This window comes from Heptranchias perlo, chromosome 23 (assembly GCF_035084215.1).
Source record: "Heptranchias perlo isolate sHepPer1 chromosome 23, sHepPer1.hap1, whole genome shotgun sequence".
Taxonomy (NCBI): domain Eukaryota; kingdom Metazoa; phylum Chordata; class Chondrichthyes; order Hexanchiformes; family Hexanchidae; genus Heptranchias; species Heptranchias perlo.
This window is the reverse complement of record NC_090347.1, coordinates 31,003,510-31,027,007: the sequence shown is the minus strand read 5'-3', so window position 1 is coordinate 31,027,007 and position 23,498 is coordinate 31,003,510. Positions and strand designations below refer to the sequence as shown.

At 43.1% G+C, this 23,498-nt stretch overlaps 1 protein-coding gene across 1 annotated transcript in view; it reads left to right on the top strand.

Moving 5' to 3' along the window:
• LOC137341404 (ketosamine-3-kinase-like) overlaps nucleotides 1-23,498 on the top strand; it is a 49,043-nt gene that overhangs the window by 5,131 nt on the left and 20,414 nt on the right. Inside the window, exon 2 of the mRNA XM_068004521.1 lies at nucleotides 17,885-18,036. Coding sequence (XP_067860622.1) covers nucleotides 17,885-18,036 — 152 coding nt within the window. The remainder of the gene's footprint in view (nucleotides 1-17,884; nucleotides 18,037-23,498) is intronic.

Here is a 23,498-nt window from a genome sequence, read left to right as displayed (position 1 = left end):
GCCATTCATCGGCCCACTGGCCCAATTTATCAAGATCCCGTTGCAATCCTAGATAACCTTCTTCACTGTCCACAATGCCACCAATCTTGGTGTCATCTGCAAACTTACTAACCATGCCTCCTGAATTTTCATCCAAATCATTAATATAAATAACAAACAGCAGACCCAGCACCGATCCCCGAGGCACACCGCTGGTCACAGGCCTCCAGTTTGAAACACAACCCTCTACAACCACCCTCTGTCTTCTGTCGTCAATCCAATTTTGTATCCAATTGGCTACCTCACCTTGGATCCCGTGAGATTTAACCTTATGTAACAACCTACCATGTGGTACCTTGTCAAAGGCTTTGCTGAAGTCCATGTAGACCACGTCTACTGCACAGCCCTCATCTATCTTCTTGGTTACCCCTTCAAAAAAACGCAATCAAATTCATAAGACATGATTTTCCTCTCAAAACCATGCTGACTGTTCCTAATCAGTCCCTGCCTCTCCAAATGCCTGTAGATCCTGTCCCTCAGAATACCCTCGAACAACTTACCCACTACAGATGTCAGGCTCACCGGTCTGTACTTCCCAGGCTTTTCCCTGCCACCCTTCTTAAACAAAGGCACAACATTTGCTACTCTCAAATCTTCAGGCACCTCACCTGTAGCTGTCGATGATTCAAATATCTCTGCGAGGGGACCCGCAATTTCCTCCCTAACCTCCCATAACGTCCTGGGATACATTTCATCAGGTCCCGGAGATTTATCTACCTTGATGCACGTCAAGACTTCCAGCACCTCCCTCTCCGTAATATGTACACGCCTCAAGACATCACTATTTATTTCCCCAAGTTCCCCAACATCCATGCCTTTCTCAACCGTAAATACCGATGTGAAATTCATTCAGGATCTCACCCATCTCTTGTGGTTCCACACATAGATGACCTTGTTGATCCTTAAGAGGCCCTACTCTCTCCCTAGTTACTCTTTTGCCCTTTATGTATTTGTAGAAGCTCTTTGGATTCACCTTTGCCTTATTTGCCAAAGCAATCTCATGTCCCCTTTTTGCCCTCCTGATTTCTCTCTCAACTCTACTCCAGCAATCTCTACATGCTTCAAGGGATCCACTTGATCCCAGCTGCCTATGCATGTCATATGCCTCCTTCTTTTTGACTAGGGCCTCAATCTCCCAAGTCATCCAAGGTTCCTACTTCTACCAGCCTTGCCCTTCACTTTATAAGGAATGTGCTTACCCTGAACCCTGGTTAACACACTTTTGAAAGCCTCCCACTTACCAGACATCCCTTTGCCTGCCAACAGACTCTCCCAATCAACTTCTGAAAGTTCCTGTCTAATACCATCAAAATTGGCCTTTCCCCAATTTAGAATTTTTACTTTTGGGCCAGACCTATCATTCTCCATCGCTATCTTAAAACTAATGGAATTATGATCACTGGTCCCAAAGTGATCCCTCACTAACACTTCTGTCACCTGCCCTTCCTTATTTCCCAAGAGGAGGTCAAGTTTTGTCCCCTCTCTAGTCAGGCCATCCACATACTGAATGAGAAATTCCTCCTGAATACACTCAACAAATTCCTCTCCATCCAAGCCCCTAATGCTATGGCTGTCCCAGTCAATGTTGGGAAAGTTAAAGTCCCCTACTATTACCACCCTATTTTTCTTGCAGCTGTCTGTAATCTCCTTACATATTTGCTCCTCAATTTCCCATTGACTATTTGGGGGTCTGTAGTACAATCCTATCAAAGTGATCTCTCCCTTCTTATTTTTCAGTTCTACCCATATATATACCCTCGGATATATCCCCTCTCACTACTGCCGTGATGTTCTCCCTAATCAAGAACGCAACTCCCCCTCCTCTCTTACCTCCTGCTCTATCTTTCCTATAGCATCTGTACCCTGGAACATTGAGCTGCCAGTCCTGCCCCTTCTTTAGCCATGTTTCAGTAATAGCTATAACATCCCAGTCCCATGTACCCATCTATGCCCTGAGTTCATCTGCCTTGCCCATCAGACTTCTTGCATTGAAATAAATGCAGTTTAATCTAGACTTCCCTTGGTCTTTGCCCTCCTTTCTCAGACCACCTGGCCAGTCATGTTTTTGTACACTCTCCCTTACTGCCTTTTGTTTGTCACTACTTTACTTCCCACTGACTTCCTGCATCAGTTCCCATCCCCCTGCCATATTAGTTTAAACCCTCCCCAACAGCACTAGCAAACACTCCCCCTAGGACATTGGTTCCAGTCCTGCCCAGATGCAGACCATCCAATTTGTACTGGTCCCACCTCCACAGGAATTTGAATCCCTCCCTCTTGCACCATCTCAAGCCACATATTCATCCTAGCTATCCTGTCATTCCTACTGACTAGCCAGTGGCACTGGTAGCAATCCTGAGATTACTACCTTTGAGGTCCTACTTTTTAGTTTAACTACTAACTCCCTAAATTCAGCTTGTAGGACCTCATCCCATTTTTTACCTATATCATTGGTGCCTATATGCACCACAACAACTGGCTGTTCACCCTCCCCCTCCAGAATGTCCTGCAGCCACTCCAAGACATCCCTGACCCTTGCACCAGGGAGGCAACATACCATCCTGGAGTCTCGGTTGCATCCACAGAAACACCTGTCTATTCCCCTTACAATAGAGTCCCCTATCACTATAGCTCTGCCACTCTTTCCTGCCCTCCTGTGCAGCAGAGCCAGCCACAGTGCCATGAACCTGGCCACTGCCACCTTCCCCTGGTGAGCCATCTCCCCCAACAGTATCCAAAACAGTATACTTGTTTTGGAGGGAGATGACCACAGGGGACCCCTGCACTGCCTTCCTACTCTTCCTCTGTTGGTCACCCATTCACTATCTCCCTCAGTAATTTTTATCTGTGGTGTGACCAACTCACTGAACGTGCTATCCACGACTTTCTCAGCATCGCAGATGCTCCAAAGTGAGTCTATCCGCAGCTCCAGAGCCATCAAACAGTAGCTGCAGCTGGACACACTTCCCACAGGTGAAGGAATCAGGGACACAGGAAGGATCCCTGAATTCCCACAAGAGGAACATGACACAGCCCTAGGATCTCCTGTCATGACTTAACCCTTAAGTTAGCTCAACAACAATAACAATGTCAAGAAAAAAAAACTACTTACCACTCCCTTTAAGGAGTTTACTCCTTTAAATTATTCATAATTTAGAGAATGTTAACTACACTAGGGACCTTGATTCACAAAAAATGTTACTTGCTATAAGACCTGCTGTCAGAGTCCCACCATCTCATAACCTTCATATGACATGATAGTCCTTGACCAATTTGTACATCAAAACACTTCTTTTAATTCACTCCACACAAAGTCACACTACAGTACCTTTGGCAACACCTAGTACACTTTCCCAGCCCTGGGGACTTTCAGCCATCCACAGCTGCATTGCAACTATTTTTCAGGTCAGCCAGGCCAACTCCAGCTTCCTGTTCAAGGGGCCCTGTTTCTCTTGTGCCTCGCCCTTTTATTCTCACCTGACTGGGGTAGGTCTCCACCCACTCCAGCATCAATTACTTCTTAAAAGGGCCTTGCCCTTATTCAGGGATCAGGTCCCTTGTCAGTCTACGTACTGGCCCTTATATACCCTGCTACAACGTCCATTTTGCAAGTTTATTAACATCTTCCTGCATTTTGTCGCAATCCTCCTCAGTATTAACTATACCCCTCAATTTGGTGTCGTCTGCAAATTTTGAAATTGTACTTCCGATTCCCGAGTCCAAATCATTTATGTAAATGGTGAACAACAGTGGTTGCAGCACCAATTCTTGTGCAACACCATTTTCCACTTTAGCCAGTCTGAGTAAGTACCTTTAACCGTTACTCTGTTTTGCAGCCAGCTTGCTATTCATTGTACCACTTGTCCTCTGACTCCACGTGCTCTGACCTTATGAGTAGTCATGAGTCCACTATGTATGCTGTAAATTTCTATGGAATAAAGTTAGTTTTTTGGTTTTGTTCCCCTCCTCTCCTGAAGTTCCTTACTGTTGCTCAGCTACAGTTTCACTGGGCTTAAAGGCAGATTGTTATTTTTGGGACAGGAAAGATTTGTGCATCAAGATTAAGTTAAATACGAACAATACAAGATTTATCCACAAAAGGGCAAAAACGTTTCCTAACATTTAAAATGTGACAACACCCATTTAAGTCACTGTTGCTCTTCTGTTTCATTCCTAACCTAATGTTTTTTTTGAGATATGTCAGTTAGTTATAAACACAATTAGAGAACTTACGCAATGATGAGCTGAGCTATGCAGACTCTGGTACTATATTTGACCTCTAGGTTAGGGAGGGGAAAATTGGCCAGGGTTCCTATTCCTGACTGCTGCTCAACAAGCCCTTGCTAACATATCTCTGGGTGAGTTTCAACAGGATTTTCCCCATTATAAAGCTACCTGCACACCTCCAACACTAATTAGAACTTCATAAGATAGGGAAGCTGTACATTCCCATTCTCATACCTATAGCACCATCAACGCACTCTGAGGGAAGTTTGTCCTGACTATCTGTGGGCAACCCAGGAGATCCACTAATTACTTTAAAATATTCGCAATGACTGGTGCCAACTGAATAATACCAGTTTTAATTTACCAGGCTGAATATAGAAAGTTCAGAGGGGAAGTGAAAAAGGAAATAAGAGGGGCCAAGACAGAGTATGAGAATGGACTGGTGGCTAACATAAAAGGGAATCCAAAAGTCCTCTATTGTCATGTAAACGGGTGGTAAGAGGAGGGATGGGACCAAAAAGGAGATCTATTCATGGAGGCAGAGGGCATGGCTGAGGTACTAAATGAGTATATCTGTCTTTACCAAGGAAGAAGATGCTGCCAAAGTCACAGTTAAAAGAAGAGGTAGTTGTGATACCGGATGGGCTAAAAATTGATAGAGAAGGTATTAGAAAGGCTAGCTGTACTTAAAGTAGATAAGGAAAGCTTAAGAGAGTGCAGGCAGGGAGGGTCTGGGTGACTGCTAGACAGACAAGGAGGACCAGGCAGGTAGTGCAGGAGTCCCCTGAGGGTATCTTGCTCTCTAACTAATATTCAGTTCTGAATACTGGTGGGGAAGAGGGTTCCTCTGGGGAGTGCAGCCAGAGCTAAGTCCACAGCACCATGGGCGGCTCAGATGTACAGGGGGCGAGGAGGAAGTTCAGGAGAGCAACAGTGATAAGGGATTCTATAGCTAGGGGAGCAGACAGGCATTTCTGCAGCAGCAGACGAGATTCCAGGATGGTATGTTGCCTCCCTGTTGCCAGGGTCAAGGATATCAATGAGCGGCTGCAGAACATTCTGGAGGGGGAGGGTGAACAGCCAGAGGTCGTGGTCCATATCGGTACCAACGACATTGGTAGAAAGAAGGATGAGGTCCTGCAGGCAGATTTTAAGGAGTTAGGAATGAGATTAATAAGCAGGACCTCAAAGGTAGTAATCTCCAGATTACTCCCGGTGCCACGCGCTGGCGAATATAGAAATAGGAAGATAGAGCAGATGAATGCGTGGCTGGAGAGATGGTGCAGGAGGGAGGGCTTTAGATTCCTGGGACATTGGGACTGGTTCAGGGGGAGGTGGGACCTGTACAAGTCGGATGGGTTGCACCTCAACAGGGCCGGGACCAATATCCTCGCGGGGAGGTTTGCTAGTGCTGTGGGAGAGGGTTTAAACTAGCTTGGCAGGGGTTGGGAACCTGAGCGTAGATTTAGAAGGGAGAGAAGCAGAGCTGGAAATGAAAGGCATAAAATTAGTAAGTGAGTTTGGAAGGCAGAGGAAACAAAGGTTAGAAAGTAGACAACAAAGGAGTTTGGCAGTCCTTAAAGGTATATACCTCAATGCAAGGAGTATAGTGAATAAGGCAGATGAGCTGAGGGCACAGGTAGACACGTGGAAGTACGATATCTTAGCTATTACAGAAACATGGCTTAAACGGGCAGGAATGGCAGCTCAACTTTCCTGATTGCAGGGTTTTCAGATGAGATAGAGAGGGGGATATAAAAGGAGGAGGGGGTGACGATATTGGTTAAAGAAAAAATTACGGATGTGAGGAGGGATGATATGTTAGAAGGATCATCAAATGAGGCCATATGGGTTGAGCTAAAGAACAAAAAAGTGGCAGTCACGCTGCTGGGAGTGTACTATAGACCCCCAAACAGTCAGAACGAGATAGAAGAGCAAATATGTCGGCAAATTTCTGAAAAGTGCAAAAACAATAGGGCAGTAATAGTAGGGGATTTCAACTACCCTAATATTAACTGGGATACAATCAGTGCAAAAGTTTACAGAGGGTGCAGAATTCTTAACTTGCATTGAGGAGAACTTTTTTAGCCAGTACGTAGCAAGCCCAACAAGAGTGGGGGCAGTTCTGGATTTTAATTTTAGGGAATGAAGTTGGGCAGGGGGAAGGAGTATCACTGGGAGAGCATTTTGTTGGTAGTGATCATAATTCAGTTAGATTTAGCATAGTTATGGAAAAGGATAAAAATAGAACAGGAGTAAAAGTTCTAAATGGGGAAAGGCCAATATTACTAAGCTGAGAAGTGATTTAGCAAAAGTGGACTGGAAACAGCTTCTTGAAGGAAAATCAGTGTCAGAGCTGTGGGAGGCATTCAAGGGGAAGATTCAAGGAGTTCAAAGTAAACTTGTTCCCACAAAGAAAAAGGGTGGGACTGCCAAATCTAGAGCTCCTTGGATGACAAGGAGCATACAGGGTAAGATAAGGCAAAAAAGGGAAACTTATGTCAGACACCAAGAGCTCAATACCGCAGAAAGCCTAGAGAAGTATAGAAAATGGAGGGATGAAATTAAAAAGGAAATTAGGAAAGCAAAGAGAGGGCATGAAAAAATACTGGCAAGTAAAATTAAGGAAAACCCAAAAATGTTTTATAAGTACATAAAGAGCAAGAGGATAACTAAGGAAAGAGTAGGGCCCATTAGGGACCAAAAAGGTAACCTATGTGTGGAGGCGGAAGATGTAGGTATGGTTCTTAATGAATACTTTGCGTCTGTCTTTACAAAAGAGGGGGACAATGCAGACGCTGTAGTTGAGGAGTGTGAAATATTGGATGGGATAAACATAGCGAGAGAGGAAGTATTAAGGGGTTTAGCATCTTTGAAAGTAGATAAATCACCAGGCCCGGATGAAATGTATCCCAGGCTGCTAAGAGAAGCAAGGGAGGAAATAGCGGAGGCTCTGACCATCATTTTCCAATCCCCCCTGGCTCCAGGTGTGCTGCCAGAGGATTGGAGGACTGCTAACGTTGTACCATTGCTTAAAAAGGGAGAAAGAGATAGACCGAGTAATTATAGGCCAGTCAGTCTAACCTCGGTGGTGGGCAAATTATTGGAATCAATTCTGAGGGACAGCGTAAATCATCATTTGGAAAGGCACGGGTTAATCAAGGACAGTCAGCATGGATTTGTTAAGGAAAGGTGTCTGACTAACTTGATTGAATTTTTTGAGCAGGTAACAAGGAGGGTTGATGAGGGTAATGCGTTTGATGTAATGTACATGGATTTTAGCACAGCTTTTGACAAGGTCCCACATGATAGACTGGTCAAAAAAGTAAAAGCCCATGGGATCCAAGGGAAAGTGGCTAGTTGGATCCAAAATTGGCTCAGCGGCAGGAAGCAAAGGGTAGTGGTTGACAGCTGTTTTTGCAACTGGAAGGCTGTTTCCAATGGGGTCCCACAAGGCTCAGTACTCAGTCCCTTGCTTTTTGTGATATATATTAATGATTTGGACTTGAATGTGGGGGGCTTGATCAAGAAGTTTGCAGATGATACAAAAATTGGCCATGTGGTTGATAGTGAGGAGGAAAGCTGTAGACTTCAGGAAGATACCAATGGACTGGTTAGGTGGGCAGAACAGTGGCAAATGGTATTCAATCCAGAGAAGTGTGACGTAATGCATTTGGGGAGGGCAAACAAGGCAAGGGAGTACACAATAAATGGGAGGATACTGAGAGGTGTAGAGGAACAAAAGCATCTTGGAGTGCATGCCCACAGATCCCTGAAGGTAGCAGGACAGGTAGATAGGTTGGTTAAAAAGGCAGAGGGGATACTTTCCTTTATTAGCCGAGGCATAGAATATAAGAGCAGGGAGGTTATGCTAGAACTGTAGAAAACTTTGGTTAGGCCACAGCTTGAGTACTATGTACAGTTCTGGTCACCACATTACAGGAAAGATGTAATTGCACTAGAGAGGGTACAGAGGAGATTTACGAGGATGTTGCCAGGGCTATGAGAAAAGATTGGATAGGCTGGGGTTGTTTTCTTTGGAACAAAGGCGCTGATGGGAGAATTAATTGAGATATATAAAATTATGACTTAGCAGAAGGGTCAGTGACCAGGGGGCATAGATTTAAAGTAATTGGTAGAAGGATTAGAGGAGAGCTGAGGAGAAATTTTTTCACCCAGAGGATGGTGGGGTCTGGAACTCACTGCCTGGAAGGGTGGTAGAGGCAGAAACCCTCAACTCATTTAAAAAGTACTTGGATGAGCACTTAAAGTGCCATAACCTACAGGGCTATGGACCAAGTGCTGGAAAGTGGGATTAAGCTGGATAGCTCTTTTTCGTCTGGCATGGACATGATGGGCCAAATGGCCTCCTTCTGTGGTGTAACTTTCTATGATTCTATAAAGTCACCCGGTCCAGATGGAATGTAGCCTAAGTTGCTGAGGGAAGTAAGGGTGGAAATTACGGATGTACTGGCCATTATCTTTCAATCGTCCTTAGATACGGGGGTGGTGCCAGAGGACTGGAGAATTGCAAATGTTACACCCTTGTTCAAAAAAAAATGTAAGGATAAACCCAGCAACTGCAGGCCAGTCAGTTTAACCTCGGTCGTGGGGAAACTTTTAGAAATGATAATCCGGGACAAAGTTAATAGACATTTGAACAAGTGTGGATTAATTAAGGAAAGCCAGCACGGATTTGTTAAAGGCAAATCGTGTTTAACTAACTTGATGATTGAGTTTTTTGATGAGGTAACAGAGGGTTGATGAGGGCAATGCGATTGATGTGTATATGGGCTTCCAAAAAGCATTTGATGAAGTGCTACATAATAGGCTTGTCATCAAAGCTGAAGCCCATGGAATAAAAGGGGCTCCTGCAACATTACCTCTGGAGTCCCCTGGCAATGTATCGTTGGCCCCTTCTTCCTTATCTATGTGTTGCCTCTTGGCGACATCACCCATAGACATGGTGTCAGCATCCACATATATGCTGACAACACGTGGCTCTATGCCTCCACCATCTCTCTTGACCCCTCCAACTGCAGCATGGATACAAAATTGGCTAAGTGACAGGAAACCGAGAGTAATGGTGAACGGTTGTTTTTCGGACTGTTGGGAGGTTTACTGTGGCATTCCCCGGGCTCAGTACTAGCACCACTGCTTTTCTTGATATATATTAATGACTTGGACTTGGGTGTACAGGGCACAATTTCAAAATTTGCAGATGACACAAAACTTGGAAGTGTGGTGAAGGTTGAGAGGAGATTTGATAGAGGTTTTGAAAATCATGAGGGGTCTAGGCAGAGTATATAGAAAGAAACTGCTCCCATTGGCAGAAGGGTCAAGAACCAGAGGACATAGGTTTGAGGTAATTGGCAGAAGAACCAAAGACGACATGAGGAAAAACTTTTTTATACAGCGAGTGGTTAAGATCTGGAATGCACCGCCTGACGGGGTGGTGGAGACAAATTCAATCTTGGTTTACAAAAGGGAATTGGATAAGTACTTGAAGGGAAAAAAACTGCAGGGCTACGGGGAAAACGCGGGGGAGTGGGACTGGCTGGATTGCTCTTGCAGAGAGCCGGCATGAACTCGATGGGCCAAATGGCCTCCTTCCGTGCTGTAACCATTCTATGATTCTAATTTATGCACCTAATTCTTGAATTTAACACATTCATTTGGTCACCAAGAAAGATTCCTAAATAATTAGACCAATTAATTAATAAAACCTTTTCTATGAAGATTGGTGTTTCATAACCAGAAGAAGAAACTACAGAGCCCATCAGCACTTTGATTTATCACCTTCGCAGAGACAAACAACATTATTATATTCACTCATGTAATGTAAATATTTAAAAGGAACTGTACAAGGAATCTTTGTAAGCCCACAAATTAATAATAAAAAAACTACCCCATAATTATAAAACGCACATAGTCAAAAGGTGTTTCTGCTCCAAAATGTGCTAGGATACAAGTTTGTGGCTGTGATTCTTTACACACACATGTGAGTCATTGCCATCCCATTGACAGGAAGACAGGCAGATGCCAGATACTTCTGAAGCAGGAGGGAGGAAAATGATTTGAAAACCAGTAAATAAAGGCAGTATGTGGCTGAACACCATAGACTGGAGATCCCAGATTCGATTAATGCTCTGTGCCTAAATTGGCTGATCTCATCAGGGAGAACAGTACTGGTGCCACAACTGTTCTTAGTGCCCCTGGGTTAAAGAAGGGAAAATCAACCAAAGTCACAAATGACAGTTTCTGTAACTGTGGTTCATTATCCCTCCCCCACCTCTTTGCAGCCTTAATATGGTTGATGACGCCATCCTCCTACCAACATCTCTCCAGCTAAGTGGTTGGTTCCAGTCATATCTATCCAATTGTAACAGATGTAAGGAGTCGCACAACACCAGGTTATAGTCCAACAGCTTTATTTGAAATCACAAGCTTTCGGAGCTTTGCTCCTTCGTCACAAAGCTCCAAAAGCTTGTGATTTCAAATAAAGCTGTTGGACTATAACCTGGTGTTGTATGACTCCTTACATTTGTCCACCCCAGTCCATCACTGGCATCTCCACATCAATTGTAACAGAGCATCTCCAGCAATGACTTGTCTTCTTGCTCCTGCAGCATTACCTCTGGAGTCCCCTGAAGATGTATCCTCGGCCCCTTCTCTTCCTTATCTATGTGCTGCCTCTTGGCGACATCACCCATAGACATGGTGTCAGCATCCACATATATGCTGACAACACGTGGCTCTATGCCTCCACCATCTCTTGACCCCTCCAACTGCTTCTATGCTGTCAAGTTGCTTGTCCAACATCCAATTTTTGATGAACTGCAATTTCCTCCAGTTAAACATTGGGAAGACTAAAGCCGTCAACCTCAGCCCTCACCAAAAACTGTAACCTTGCCACCAATTTTATCCTCCCTGGCCATTCTCATGATGATCTAGACCGTTCGCAACCTCAGCTTCCTATTGGACCCCGAGTTGAGTTTCTGACCCAATATCCTCTCCATCACAACGACCGCCTACTTCCGGAACATTGCCTTCACCTGCCTCTACCTCAGCCTATCTGCTGCTGAAACCCTCTATGCTTTGTCATCTCCAGACTCGAATATTTCAATGCTATCCTGACTAACCTCCACCCTTCGTAAATTTCAGCTCATCCAAAACTTGCTGCTTGTATCCTGTCCCACACCAAGTCCTGCTTGCTCATCACCCTTGTCATCACTGATTTACCTTGGCTCCCGGTCCCCCAACACCTCAAATATAAAATGATCATCCTCTTGTTTAATTCCCTCCATGGCCTTGACCCTTCCTATCCCTGTATCTTCTCCAGCCCTATATCCACCCTGCAACTCTGTGTTTGTCGGACTCTGTTCTCTCGTGCACCCCCACCTTCGCCCCAAAATTGACAGCCATGCCTTCAATTGCCTAGGCCTCATACACTTGTATTCCCTCCCTACATCCCTCTGCTTCTCCACCTCCGTCTCCTCCTTTAAGACCCTCCTTAAAAGCCACCTTTGAGCAAGCATTGGTCGCCACTCCAGATATCTTATGTGGCTTTTTTATTATGCCCCTGTGAAGCACCTTGGGATGTTTTTCTACGTTAAAAATGCTATATAAACTTAAATAAAGCCAATTACATAGGTATGAGGGGTGAGTTGGCTCAGGTAGATTGGGAAATTAGATTAAAAGGTATGACAGTAGATAAGGAATGGCAAACATTTAAAGAAATATATCAATATTCTCAATGAATATACATTCCAATGAGGAATAAAAACTCCACGGGAAAAGTGATTCATCCTTGGCTGACTAAAGAATATAAGGATAGTATTAGATTAAAAGAAGAGGCCTATAATGTTGCAAAGAAGAGTAGTAAGCCTGAGGATTGGGAGAGTTTTAGAAACCAACAAGTAGACCAAAAAATTGATAAAAAGGGAGAAAATAGAATATGAAAGTAAACTAGCAAGAAATGTAAAAACGGATTGTAAGAGCTTCTACAAGTATGTAAAAAGAAAGAGAGTAGCAAAAGTAAATGTTGGTCCCTTAGAGGCTTATAATGGGGAATAAGGAAACAGCAGAGACGTTAAACAAATATTTGATATCTGTCTTCACAGTAGAAGACACAAACAGCATACCTAAAATAGCGGGGAACCAAGGGGCTAATGAGAGGGAGGAACTTAAAGTAATTAATATCAGTAGAGAAAAAGTACTGGAGAAACTAATGGGATTAAAAGCTGATAAATTCCCTGGACCTGATGGCCTGCATCCTAGGGTTCTAAAAGAGGTGGCTGCAGAGATAGTGGATGCATTGGTTATGATCTTCCAAAATTCCCGAGATTCTAGAATGGTCTCAGCGGATTGAAAGGTAGCAAATGTAACCCCGTTATTCAAGAAAGGAGGGAGAGAGAAAACAGGGAATTACAGGCCAATTAGCCTGACATAAGTAGTCGGGAAAATGCTGGAATCCATTATTGAGGAAGTGGTAACAGGGCACTTAGAAAATCATAATATGATTAGGCAGAGTCAACACAGTTTTATGAAAGGGCAGTTGTGTTTGACAAATTTATTAGAGTTTTTTGAGGATGTAACTAGCAGGGTAGATAAAGGGGAACCAGTGGATGTAGTTTTTTTGGATTTTCAAAAGGCATTCAATAAGGTGCCACGTAAAAGGTTGTTACACAAGATAAGGGCTCATGGGATTGGGGGTAACATATTAGCATGGATAGAGGATTGGTTAACGAACAGAAAGCAGAGAGTAGGGATAAACGGGTCATTTTCAGGCTGGCAGGCTGTAACTTGTGGGGTGCCGGAAGGATCAGTGGTTGGGCATCAGCTATTTACTATCTATATTAATGACTTAGATGAAGGGACCAAATGTAATGTATCCAAGTTTGCTGACAGTACAAAGCTAGGTGTGAAGGTAAGCTGTGAGGAGGACACAAAGAGTCTGCAAAGGTATATAGACAGGTTAGGCGAGTGGGCAAGAAGATGGAAGATGGAGTATAATGTGAGGAAATGTGAGGTTATTCACTTTGGTAGGAAGAATAGAAAAACAGAATATTTTTTAAATGGTGAGAAACTATTAAATGTCGATGTTTAGAGGGATTTGGGTGTCCTCGTACAAGAAACACAAAAAGTTAGCATGCAGGTACAGCAAGCAATTAGGAAGGCAAATGGCATGTTGGACTTTATTGCAAGGGGGTTGGAGTACAAGAGTAAGAAAGTCTTACTACAATTGTACAGGGCTTTGGTGAGAACTCACCTAGAGTACTGTTTACAGTTTTGGTCTCCTTATCTAAGGAAGGATATACTTGTCTTAGAAGCGGTGCAAAGAAGGTTTATTAGATGGATTCCTGGGATGAAAGGGTTGTCCTATGAGGAGTGATTGAGTAGAATGGACCTGTACGCTCTAGAGTTTAGAAAACTGAGAGGTGATCACATTGAAACATACAAGATTCTGAGAGGGCCTGACAGGGTAGGTGTTGAGTGGCTGTTTCCCCTGGCTAGAGAGTCTAGAACTAGGGGGCATAGTCTCAGGATAAAGGTTCGGCCATTTAAGACTGAGAAGAGGAGAAATTTCTTCACTCAGAGGGTTGTGAATCTTTGGAATTCTCTACCTCAGAGGGCTGTAGATGCTAAGTCATTGAATATGTTTGAGGCTGAGATAGATAGATTTTTGTACTCTAGGGGAATCAAGGGATATGGGGATTGGGTGGGAAAGTGGAGTTGAGGTCGAAGATCAGCCATCATCTTATTGAATGGCAGAGCAGGCTCCAGGGGCCGTAGGGTCTACTCCTGCTTCTAATTCTTATGTTCTTAACTGCAACCCTCCGATCCTTTGGCCCAATCTCCATTCCAATTTTTTTTTTAAATTGTAATTCATACCGTGTCATCTCCCCAACTTCCTTCCATATTCTGGGTTGCATACCTCTGGGCCTGTTGATTAATCATCTTTTAATCCTCCTTAACTTTTAAATATTTATCTCTAGTAGTCACTCTTCTATGTGCTTCTCAGGTACTTCTGCAGTAGTCTCACTTCAACCATCCTCTGTAAAAACTGAAGCAATATATTCATCAAGTGTCTTTGCCATTCCCTCACTTTTGAGTTGAAGATGATCTATTTCATCTCTGGTCCCACTCTTTTAACAATTTGGTTGGATGAAATTAAAAGGTGGCAGGGTTGGTAATCTGGAAGGATGAGAAAAAATGGGTTTGAGGGCCTATTTGATCTGAACCCATCTTGTGATGAAAACTGGAGATATTTTTTCTGGTCATGTATATATTTAAAATGTAATGACCAACTGTTCTACACTATGGTTTTAAAACCTAAAATGGCTTACAAAATTTAGATAATCTTATCCTTTGATCTGCAACAGAGTTAGGTTGAAGTATGTGCAAAAGACAGCTGCTCTGCATGCTTAATTGTTGGCTGGAGATACATAAACATTTGTGGGCTGGTGTGCCTGTCTTGAATCAGGACAATGTTTGTCGAGCCATATGTTGTCGTCTGTAGTGTCTTTCATAATGGTTTTTGCATTTAATTTTGTCCGGAGTAATATTAAGAGATTATCATTGTTCTATGTGAAAATAGACCACTTTACTGTTGCTTCTTCAGTGTGCAACAACAAAGAGAATTTGAGCGCATGGACTGTCTTTCCTTGCTGAGAGAGGGACCTCACTAAAATCTGAAGGAGAGAAAATCTCAGGAACACCAAGTCTATGCTGGAGTGAGAATTGGAGTTTGCATTCACAAGTACTTTATCAAGAACTTGGCAAAACGGACACTTAATTTTCACTTTGTCACAGGAAGATTGAATGGATTAAAAAAAGCCTTTATGTAGGCTGAGTATTTCATTTATGTTCAGCATCTCTATCCTTAGTATTAATGTAATCATGATGTTTCTCTGTGTATAATTTGTAAATAAATACTGTAGCTAATTCTAGTCTGTAATAGTTCAGAGCTGTGGTGATGTTTTGTTTGTTAAATAGACTAAATATGCAGCATGAGCCTATGTAAAGTCCAATATAGAGTATGCCATAATTGGGTTCATTGATAAATCTAGGTTGTGGAACCCTTGCAAGGGCAAAGTAAGTAAGAAGAGTATTTCTAGATTTTGGGGAGGAGGTCTGATCACAGATAGCACTGTACCACTATTGAAAGAGAAAACAGTACTATTCTTAAAAAAAAAATCTGAATTGTAACAATGGTGAATATTCAAACTCACTTCCTGACTCACTTGTCAATGTGTTAGTAACTGAATCCAAGTTTGTGCTGTGAATTTAATTTCACAGTACTTCACTGCTTAAGGAATTTACAAGGTGTCAACCAGTCTCATCTGAAGAGAGGCAAGAACATGACCTAACACCCTCCATCCGTGAAATAATTAATTTCTAGCTGTATATTATGTCCAAAAAATATCACTTTGTGGTGAGTTTATTAGTCGATGGGAACCATATTACATTTATCAGTCATGTGGCTAGCAAGGACAAATCAGGTATGAGAACCAAAACACAAATAGTAACCAATTTTGAACCAGCTCCCCAAGTGACTCTAGACCTAGTCTATCCGTTCCTGGCAAAGTGGCCTCACTTTCCCTGGCCTCTTGTTGCTTACTGCTCACTATAAATGCCTGATAATGTTCTCATTATCAGGTCCTGGCTTTCCCGCACTTGATGCCTGTTCCCAGTTCTCTGGGCCTCTGCCCACCTCTTGTCATCTCCCTGTGAGCAATGCCACAGGAGATCATCTAGTTTTAAAATAGGATGAAACTCTGTTTAAAACAGTTATTCCCACAACTTTTCCATAAACAGAATAATGTATTTATCAATTATGTCTGGTTCTGTTCTCTGAGGTAGTTGGAATAACTGGCTAACCAATGCTTTGTAACCTCCTCCAGCCCTACACCCCTCCGAGATCTCTGCGCTCCTCCAATTCTGACCTCTTGCGCATCCCCAATTTTCATCGCTCTATCATTGGCAGCCGTGCCTTCAGCTGCCTAGGCCCTAAACCTCTCCACCTCTCTACCTCTCTTTTCCTTTAAGACACTCCTAAAAACGTACATCTTTGACCAAGCTTTTGGTCACCTGCCCTAACACCTCCTTATGTGGATTGGTGTCAAATTTTGTATTATAACACTCCCCTAAAGCGCCTTGGAATTTTTTTTAACTACATTAAAGGCACTGTATAAATGCAAGTTGTTGTTGTTTGGTTCCAGAAAATATTCAATTTCGGCACATGCTTTACTGACCTCTGCATTAGATGAAGGTCAAGGAATTAAATGTCTGCAAGATACCGGACTAGATAGGATACACTTTTGATTCCACGGTGAAATGAGAGGGGAAAAGGATGAGGGTGGCAAATAGTTTTTGGAGATCCATAAACCATGGAGAATTTTATCCAGCTATTCAAAAGTGGAATGAATCGTGAAACAAGGAACCCTAGCCTACTTCGGTAATGAGGTTAACACTTAACAGCACCTTACTGGATGTTATCAGTACTCATCTAAAAAGCACTGAAACATACTTCATAAATTGCTGGAATTCTATAAAGGTACAACTAAGTCAGTTGATAAGGGCTATCCAATGGAAGATATTTACTTGAATTTTCAGAAACCACAATAAAGTTCTGCATGTGAAGCTTTCAAAGAAGATCAAGGTTAATGGTATTAATAACAAATGAGTTATTCTGGAGTTTTGCTCAATTGATCCACACATTGTAGACATTTCACAGAACTTTATGTTGGAAGTTTACCTGTAGTAGATCACCTTCTTCAGGAGATGTCCAGTCAGAATTCCTATCATGGTATACATTGTCTGCAATTGTAGTCATAAAGTTCTTGTTTGGCAACATTCTGTCACAAACATTGTACTTAGCTCTTAATTGTTTAATTTGATTTATTAGGACTGCAGTCACTGCATTCTGCTCATAAGGAGGTCCAAGTGCCTGCTGTCCAACTGGTGAGGGCTCGTACCTGCACTTATCAGTTGTTTAATGGCCAACTCGTGACTCTACTCCTTGGAGAGAGAGAGAAGTACGTGGAATCTTTTTGGAGGAAAGGTAACTCCAACGTTGCATGCCTGGTGACGGAAGTTTGGGACAAAGTCGGCTCTCTGGGGCAGACTCTGTAATCTGATATCGAAACCAGCAGATTTGCATTACTTCAGGGCATTGCTGATGGATGGTTGGCCAGCCAGCCTGGCTCACTAATGGATCCTGGCTGGAGTTGTCCTATCACTAGAAGCAGGTATTCTTCCCACTCAGTTCCAGATAACTTTGCAAGCCATTGTCCCACAGGTAGGCTTCTTCTAGCTGGACAAGCAGTGGAAAGCTTAACAGTGCTCCGTACTGGTAAGAAATGTGCTTTTAGCTGCTTAAGATCCTATACCCATTAACAATTGACTCTGCATTTGAATGGAATGCAAGAGACAGAGTTCCAGGCAGTGAGACTACATGGGTGAGAGTTCCAAAGGGAGCTGTGTATGAAATTTTGCAACTGGGTCTCTCGAGTTTTTCTGATTTGATAGACAATGTTGGTGATGCTTTAAATACTTTTGTTCTTGGAATTATTGGTGATCATCATAGTCTGACTATCCAAATTATTTAAAACAGGCCAAAAGAATGTTTGATGGTGAAATGGCAAGTCTGGAGGCGATCATGAAAACCAACATGGTGAAAGTACCAAAGCCAGTGAAAGTGATCAACCTTGCGGATGGTGGAGCAATGTTTGTTATGGAGCATTTAGATATGCTCAGTTTAAACAAGTAAGCCATAAAACTGAAAAATGTCATTATCATTTCACGCCATCATTAGTCCAATCTGAACATGGCAATTTATTAATGGAGACTAAACACATAATTTCCAAGTGAAAAGCTGATTTTTGTTTCGTGAGTTGGGAGGCTAACTTGGGTCTGGAAGTAAAAGTTGGGATTCCACTCCTTACTGATGTAATTGCAACGAAAAGAAAAAGCTGTAGACATAATGTATGCTTCCATTTTATTATTTGTGAATACAGAAACGTGTTATTATGTCTGAGTTGAGCATAGATTAGTACCATGCTCAGAATAAATTATTTTCTAATAAGCTTGTAGTGATTGCATCAAAAGTATTAATTATTTGGCTACATGATCATGAATAAATGGCTAAAATGCTCCATGCATTCATGTCTGCCAATTAATGTAATATCTGCCACCTTCACAAAAGTGAGAAAATGGAATTTTCCAACTCCTTAGTTTATATTTGCTATTAAGTATACGGAAGAGTGATTTCAACGATACAGACTTGTTTTTGGGGTCAGGTGACTGTTAGAACCACTGAAGCCTCAAACTCTTGGTTTATGATGTTCTTGGCACTCTTTGAACAGATTACTGCCCTGTGATACTCCTGGGTTTCTTTTCTCTCCATTATACATAACTGGTTTTGGAATTTTAGTGATCAGCTGCATTGGATTTATTCATAAATTTGTAATAACGATGTCACAGTCCTTATTTTTCAGTGAGAATTTAATCAGGTTAAAACAGTATGGTGCACAAGATGAGTCCTGAGAAAGTGCGGGAATTTCCCCCAGGGGTCTGGTATAAAGGAGCAGCGGAGAGAGAGGGAGCAACCCAGAGAAATCGCGGGAATTCCCCCCCCCCTACATCGGCCCAGTGTAAAGGAGCAGCGGAGAGAGAGAGAGGGGAGCAGCCCAGAGAAAGTGTGGGAATCCCTCCCCCCTCCAGGGACCCGTTATAAAGGAGCAGCAGAGAGAGAGAGAGCAACCCAGGGAAAGCGCGGGAACTCCCCCCAGGGGAGAAGCGGGGAGAGCAGCCCAGAGAAAGCGGGGGAATTTCCACCCCCCGATCGGCCCAGTATAAAGGAGCAGCGGAGAGAGAGAGAGGGGTAGTAGCCCAGAGAAAGTGCGGGAATCTGCTCCAGAGGCCCGGTATAAAGGAGCAGCGGAGAGAGAAAGTGGGGGAGCAGCTCAGAGAAAGTGTAGGAATCCCTCCTCCCACCGGGGGCCCGGTATAAAGGAGCAGCGGAGAGGGAGCAGCCCAGAGAGAGCGCGGGAATCTCCCCCAGGGGCCCGGTATAATGGAGCAGAGGAGAGGGAGCAGCCCAGAGAAAGCGCGGGAATTCCCCCCCCCCCACCCACACACCGGCGGCCCGGGATAAAGAAGCAACGGAGCGGTGAGTCTGAAACAGACAAAAAAAATTTATCAAAAATTGACGTCACAAAACAAGGCAGATCGCCAAGAGTAAGTTACAGATAAGTATTTCATTTTTTGATTAAGTGTGTTGGTGGTTAGTGTTATGTTAGTGTTACGTTACTGTAAGTACTTAGTTTGTTGGTTAAGCGTTGTTGGTGGTTAGTATAAATGGGTGCAGGGTTTAAACTAGGAACCTATAACTTGCTAATACTTATTAAATTAATAACTTAAACTCGATAAATTAATTAGTTTAAAAAAATAATTAAAAATAAACCAAGTGAAGTAATTTCATAAAAACTTTAATTAAGTAAATAAATAAAACAAGATTAGATAGGGATGGCAGTGCAGGTGGTGGATCATAACTGCAGCATGTGGGAGTTTGTGGAGAGCAGCGAGATCCCAGGTAACCACATCAGTAGTCTGCAGCTCGAGGAACTTCGGCACAGAGTTGTTGAGCTGCAGTTCGAGCTGCAGACATTGCGATGCATCAGGGAGGGGGAGAGTTACCTGGACACTTTGATCCAGGAGAAAGTCACACCCCTTAGGTTAGGCAGTGCTTTAGATTTGGTTAGTGGTCAGGGACAGGAGGGTGTGACTGCGAGTCAGGCAGGTAAGGGGACCCCAGTTGCTGTGGTGGAAAAGCCTCAGCCTTTGCCCTTGTCCAACAGATATGAGGTACTTGCTACCTGTGTGGATTAAAACAAAGACTGCAGGGAGAATGGGCAAATTAACCATGGCCCCATGGTACAGGAGGCCATTCAAGTTGCTGTACTTAAAGTAGATAAGTCACCCGGTCCTGATGGAATGCATCCTAGGCTGCTGAGGGAAGTGAGGGTGGAAATTGCAGAGGTACTCGCCATAATCTTCCAAACATCTGTGGTGGTGCCAGAGGACTGGAGAATTGCAAATGTTACACCCTTGTTCAAAAAAGGTTGTAAGGATAAACCCTGCAATTATAGACCAGTCAGTTTAACGTCGGTGGTGGGGAAACTTTTAGAAACGATAATCCGGGACAAAAATAACAGGGTGGATTGATTAGGGAAAGCCAGCACGGATTTGTTAAAGGCAAATCGTGTTTAACTAACTTGATAGAGTTTTTTGATGAGGTAACAGAAAGGGTAGATGAGGGCAATGCAGTTGATGTGGTGTATACGGACTTTCACAAGATTGCGGCCCATGGAATGAAGGGGGCAGTAGCAACATGGATAAAGAATTGGCTAAGGGACAGGACACAGAGAGTAGTGGTGAACGGTTGTTTTTTGGACTGGAGGGAGGTGCACAGTGGTGTTCCCCAGGGGTCAGTGCTGGGACCACTGCTTTTCTTGATATATATTAATGACTTGGACTTGGACTTGGGTGTACAGGGCACAATTTCAAAATTTGCAGATGACACAAAACTTGGACAGATCGTAAACAGTGAGGAGGATAGTGATAGACTTCAAGAGGATATAGACAGGCTGGTGGCATGGGCGGATAGGTGGCAGATGAAATTTAACGCGGAAAAATGGTTGGAAGAACGAGGAGAGGCAATATAAACTAGAGGGCACAACTCTAAAAGGGGTACAGGAACAGAGAGATCTGGGGGCATATGTGCACAAACCGTTGAAGGTGGTAGGGCAGGTTGAGAAAGTGGTTAGAAAGCATACAGGATCCTGGGCTTTATAAATAGAGGCATAGAGTACAAAAATATGGAAGTCATGCTGAACCTTTATAAAACACTGGTTCAGCCACAACTGGAGTATTGTGTCCTGTTCTGGGCACCGCACTTCAGGAAAGATGTGAAGGCCTTAGAAAGGGTGCAGAAGAGATTTACCAGAATGATTCCAGGAATGAGGGACTTTAGTTACGTGGATGGGCTGGAGAAGCTGAGGTTGTTCTCCTTGGAACAGAGACAGTTGCAAGGAAATTTGATAGAGGTATTCAAAATCATAAAGGGTCTAGACAGAGTAGATGGAGAGAAACTGTTCCCATTGGTGGAAAGGTCAAGGACCAGAGGTCATAGATTTAAGGTGATTGGCAAAAGAACCAAAGCTGACATGAGGAAAAAATTTTACACAGTGAGTGGTTAGAATCTGGAAGGCACTGCCCGAGGGGGTGGTGGAGGCAGATTCAATCATGGCCTTCAAAAGGGAACTGGATAAGTACTTGAAAGAAAAAAATTTGCAGGGCTACGGGGAAAGGGTGGGGGAGTGGGACCAGCTGGATTGCTTTGCATAGAGCCTGCGTGGACTCGATGGGCTGATTGGCCTCTTTCCATGCTGTAACCTTTCTATGATTCTAAGTGGGGGGAGTAAGAAGAAATGTGGTGAAATCAGTTGATTGTATAGTCACGGGGATAGATACTGTTCTCTCCAGCCGCGATTGGGAGTCCCGAAGGCTGTGTTGCCTGCTTGGTGCCAGGGTTAGAGACATCTCCTCGCAGCTGGAGAAGAACTTGAAGTACGAGGGGGAGGATCCAGTTGTCGTGGTCCACGTAGGAACCAACAACCTAGGCAGAACTATGAATGAGGTTCTGCTGAGGGAGCTTGAGGAGCTAGGGTCCAAATTAAAGGCAGAACATCAAAGGTAATAATCTCTGGATTACTACCCGAGCCATGTGGAAATTGGCATAGGGACAAACAGATCAGAGAGTTAAATGTGTGGCTGAAAGACTGGTGAGGGAAGCGGGGATTTCAATTCATGGGGCACTGACACCAGTACTGGGGAAGGAGGCAGCTGTTCCATTGGGATGGATTCCACTTAAACCGGGCTGGGACCAGTGTCCTGGTGAATCAAATAACTAGGGTGGTAGATAGGGCTTTAAACTAATAGGAGTGGGGTGGGGGGGAAGGTTCAGGTAAGGGTAAATTTATAAGTCTAAATAGAAAAGTCAAGGCTGTAAAGCAGAGTAGCGATTTGGGTAAAAACAAACAGATTGTGTCAGGAAGGGACAGAGAGTTTAACAAAGGTAATAGGGCATTAGTGACCAAGGTCACATTAGGGGAAAATAGTAAAAAGTTAAAATTAAAGGCGATATATCTGAATGCATGAAACATTCGTAACAAGATAGATGAATTAATGGCACAGATAGAGATAAATGGGTTTGATCTAGTAGCCATTACTGAAACGTGGTTGCAGAGTGACCAAGGTTGGGAACTAAATATTCCAGGGTACTTGACTTTTAGAAAAGATAGGCACAATAGAAAAGGAGGTTGGGGGTGGGGGGGTAGCCCTGATAATAAAGGATGAGATAAAGGCAGTAGTGAGAAAGGATCTTAGCTCAGAAAATCAAGACATGGAATCAGTATGGGTGGAGCTAAGAAATAACAAAGGGCAGAAAACACAGGTGGGAGTAGTTTATAGGTCCTCTAACAGTAGTTATTGTTTTTGACAGAGTATAAATCAGGAAATTAGAGGAGCATCTAACAAGGGTCATGCAATAATCGTGGGGGACTTTAATCTTCATATAGACTGGGCAAACCAAATAGGCAAAAATAGTTTGGAGGATGAGTTCATGAAATGCATTTGAAACAGTTTTCTAAAACAATATTTCAAGGAACCAACTAGGGAACAGGCTATTTTAGATCTAGTATTGTGTAATAAGGCAGGGTTAATTAGTAATCTGAAAGTTAAGGATCCTTTGGGGCAGAGTGATTATAATATGATCGAATTTCATATTGAGTTTGAGAGTGATGTAGTTAAGTCTGAAACTAGGGTCTTAAATTTAAACAAATCCAATTATGTAGGTATGAGAGGCAAGTTGGCTACAGTAGATTGGGAAATTAGATTGAAAGATATGACAGTATATAAGCAATGGTGAACATTTAAAGAAATAATTCATAATTCTCAATGAATAGTCTCTTGAAGAATAAAAACTCCACGGGAAAAGTGATCCAACCGTGGCTAACTAGAGAAATTAAGGATAGTATTAAATTAAAAGAAGATGCTTACAATGTTGCCAAAAACAATAGTAAGTCTGAGGATTGGGAGGGTTTCAGAAACCAGCAAAGGATGACCAAGAAATTGACAAAGAGGGAGGAAATTGAATATGAGAGTAA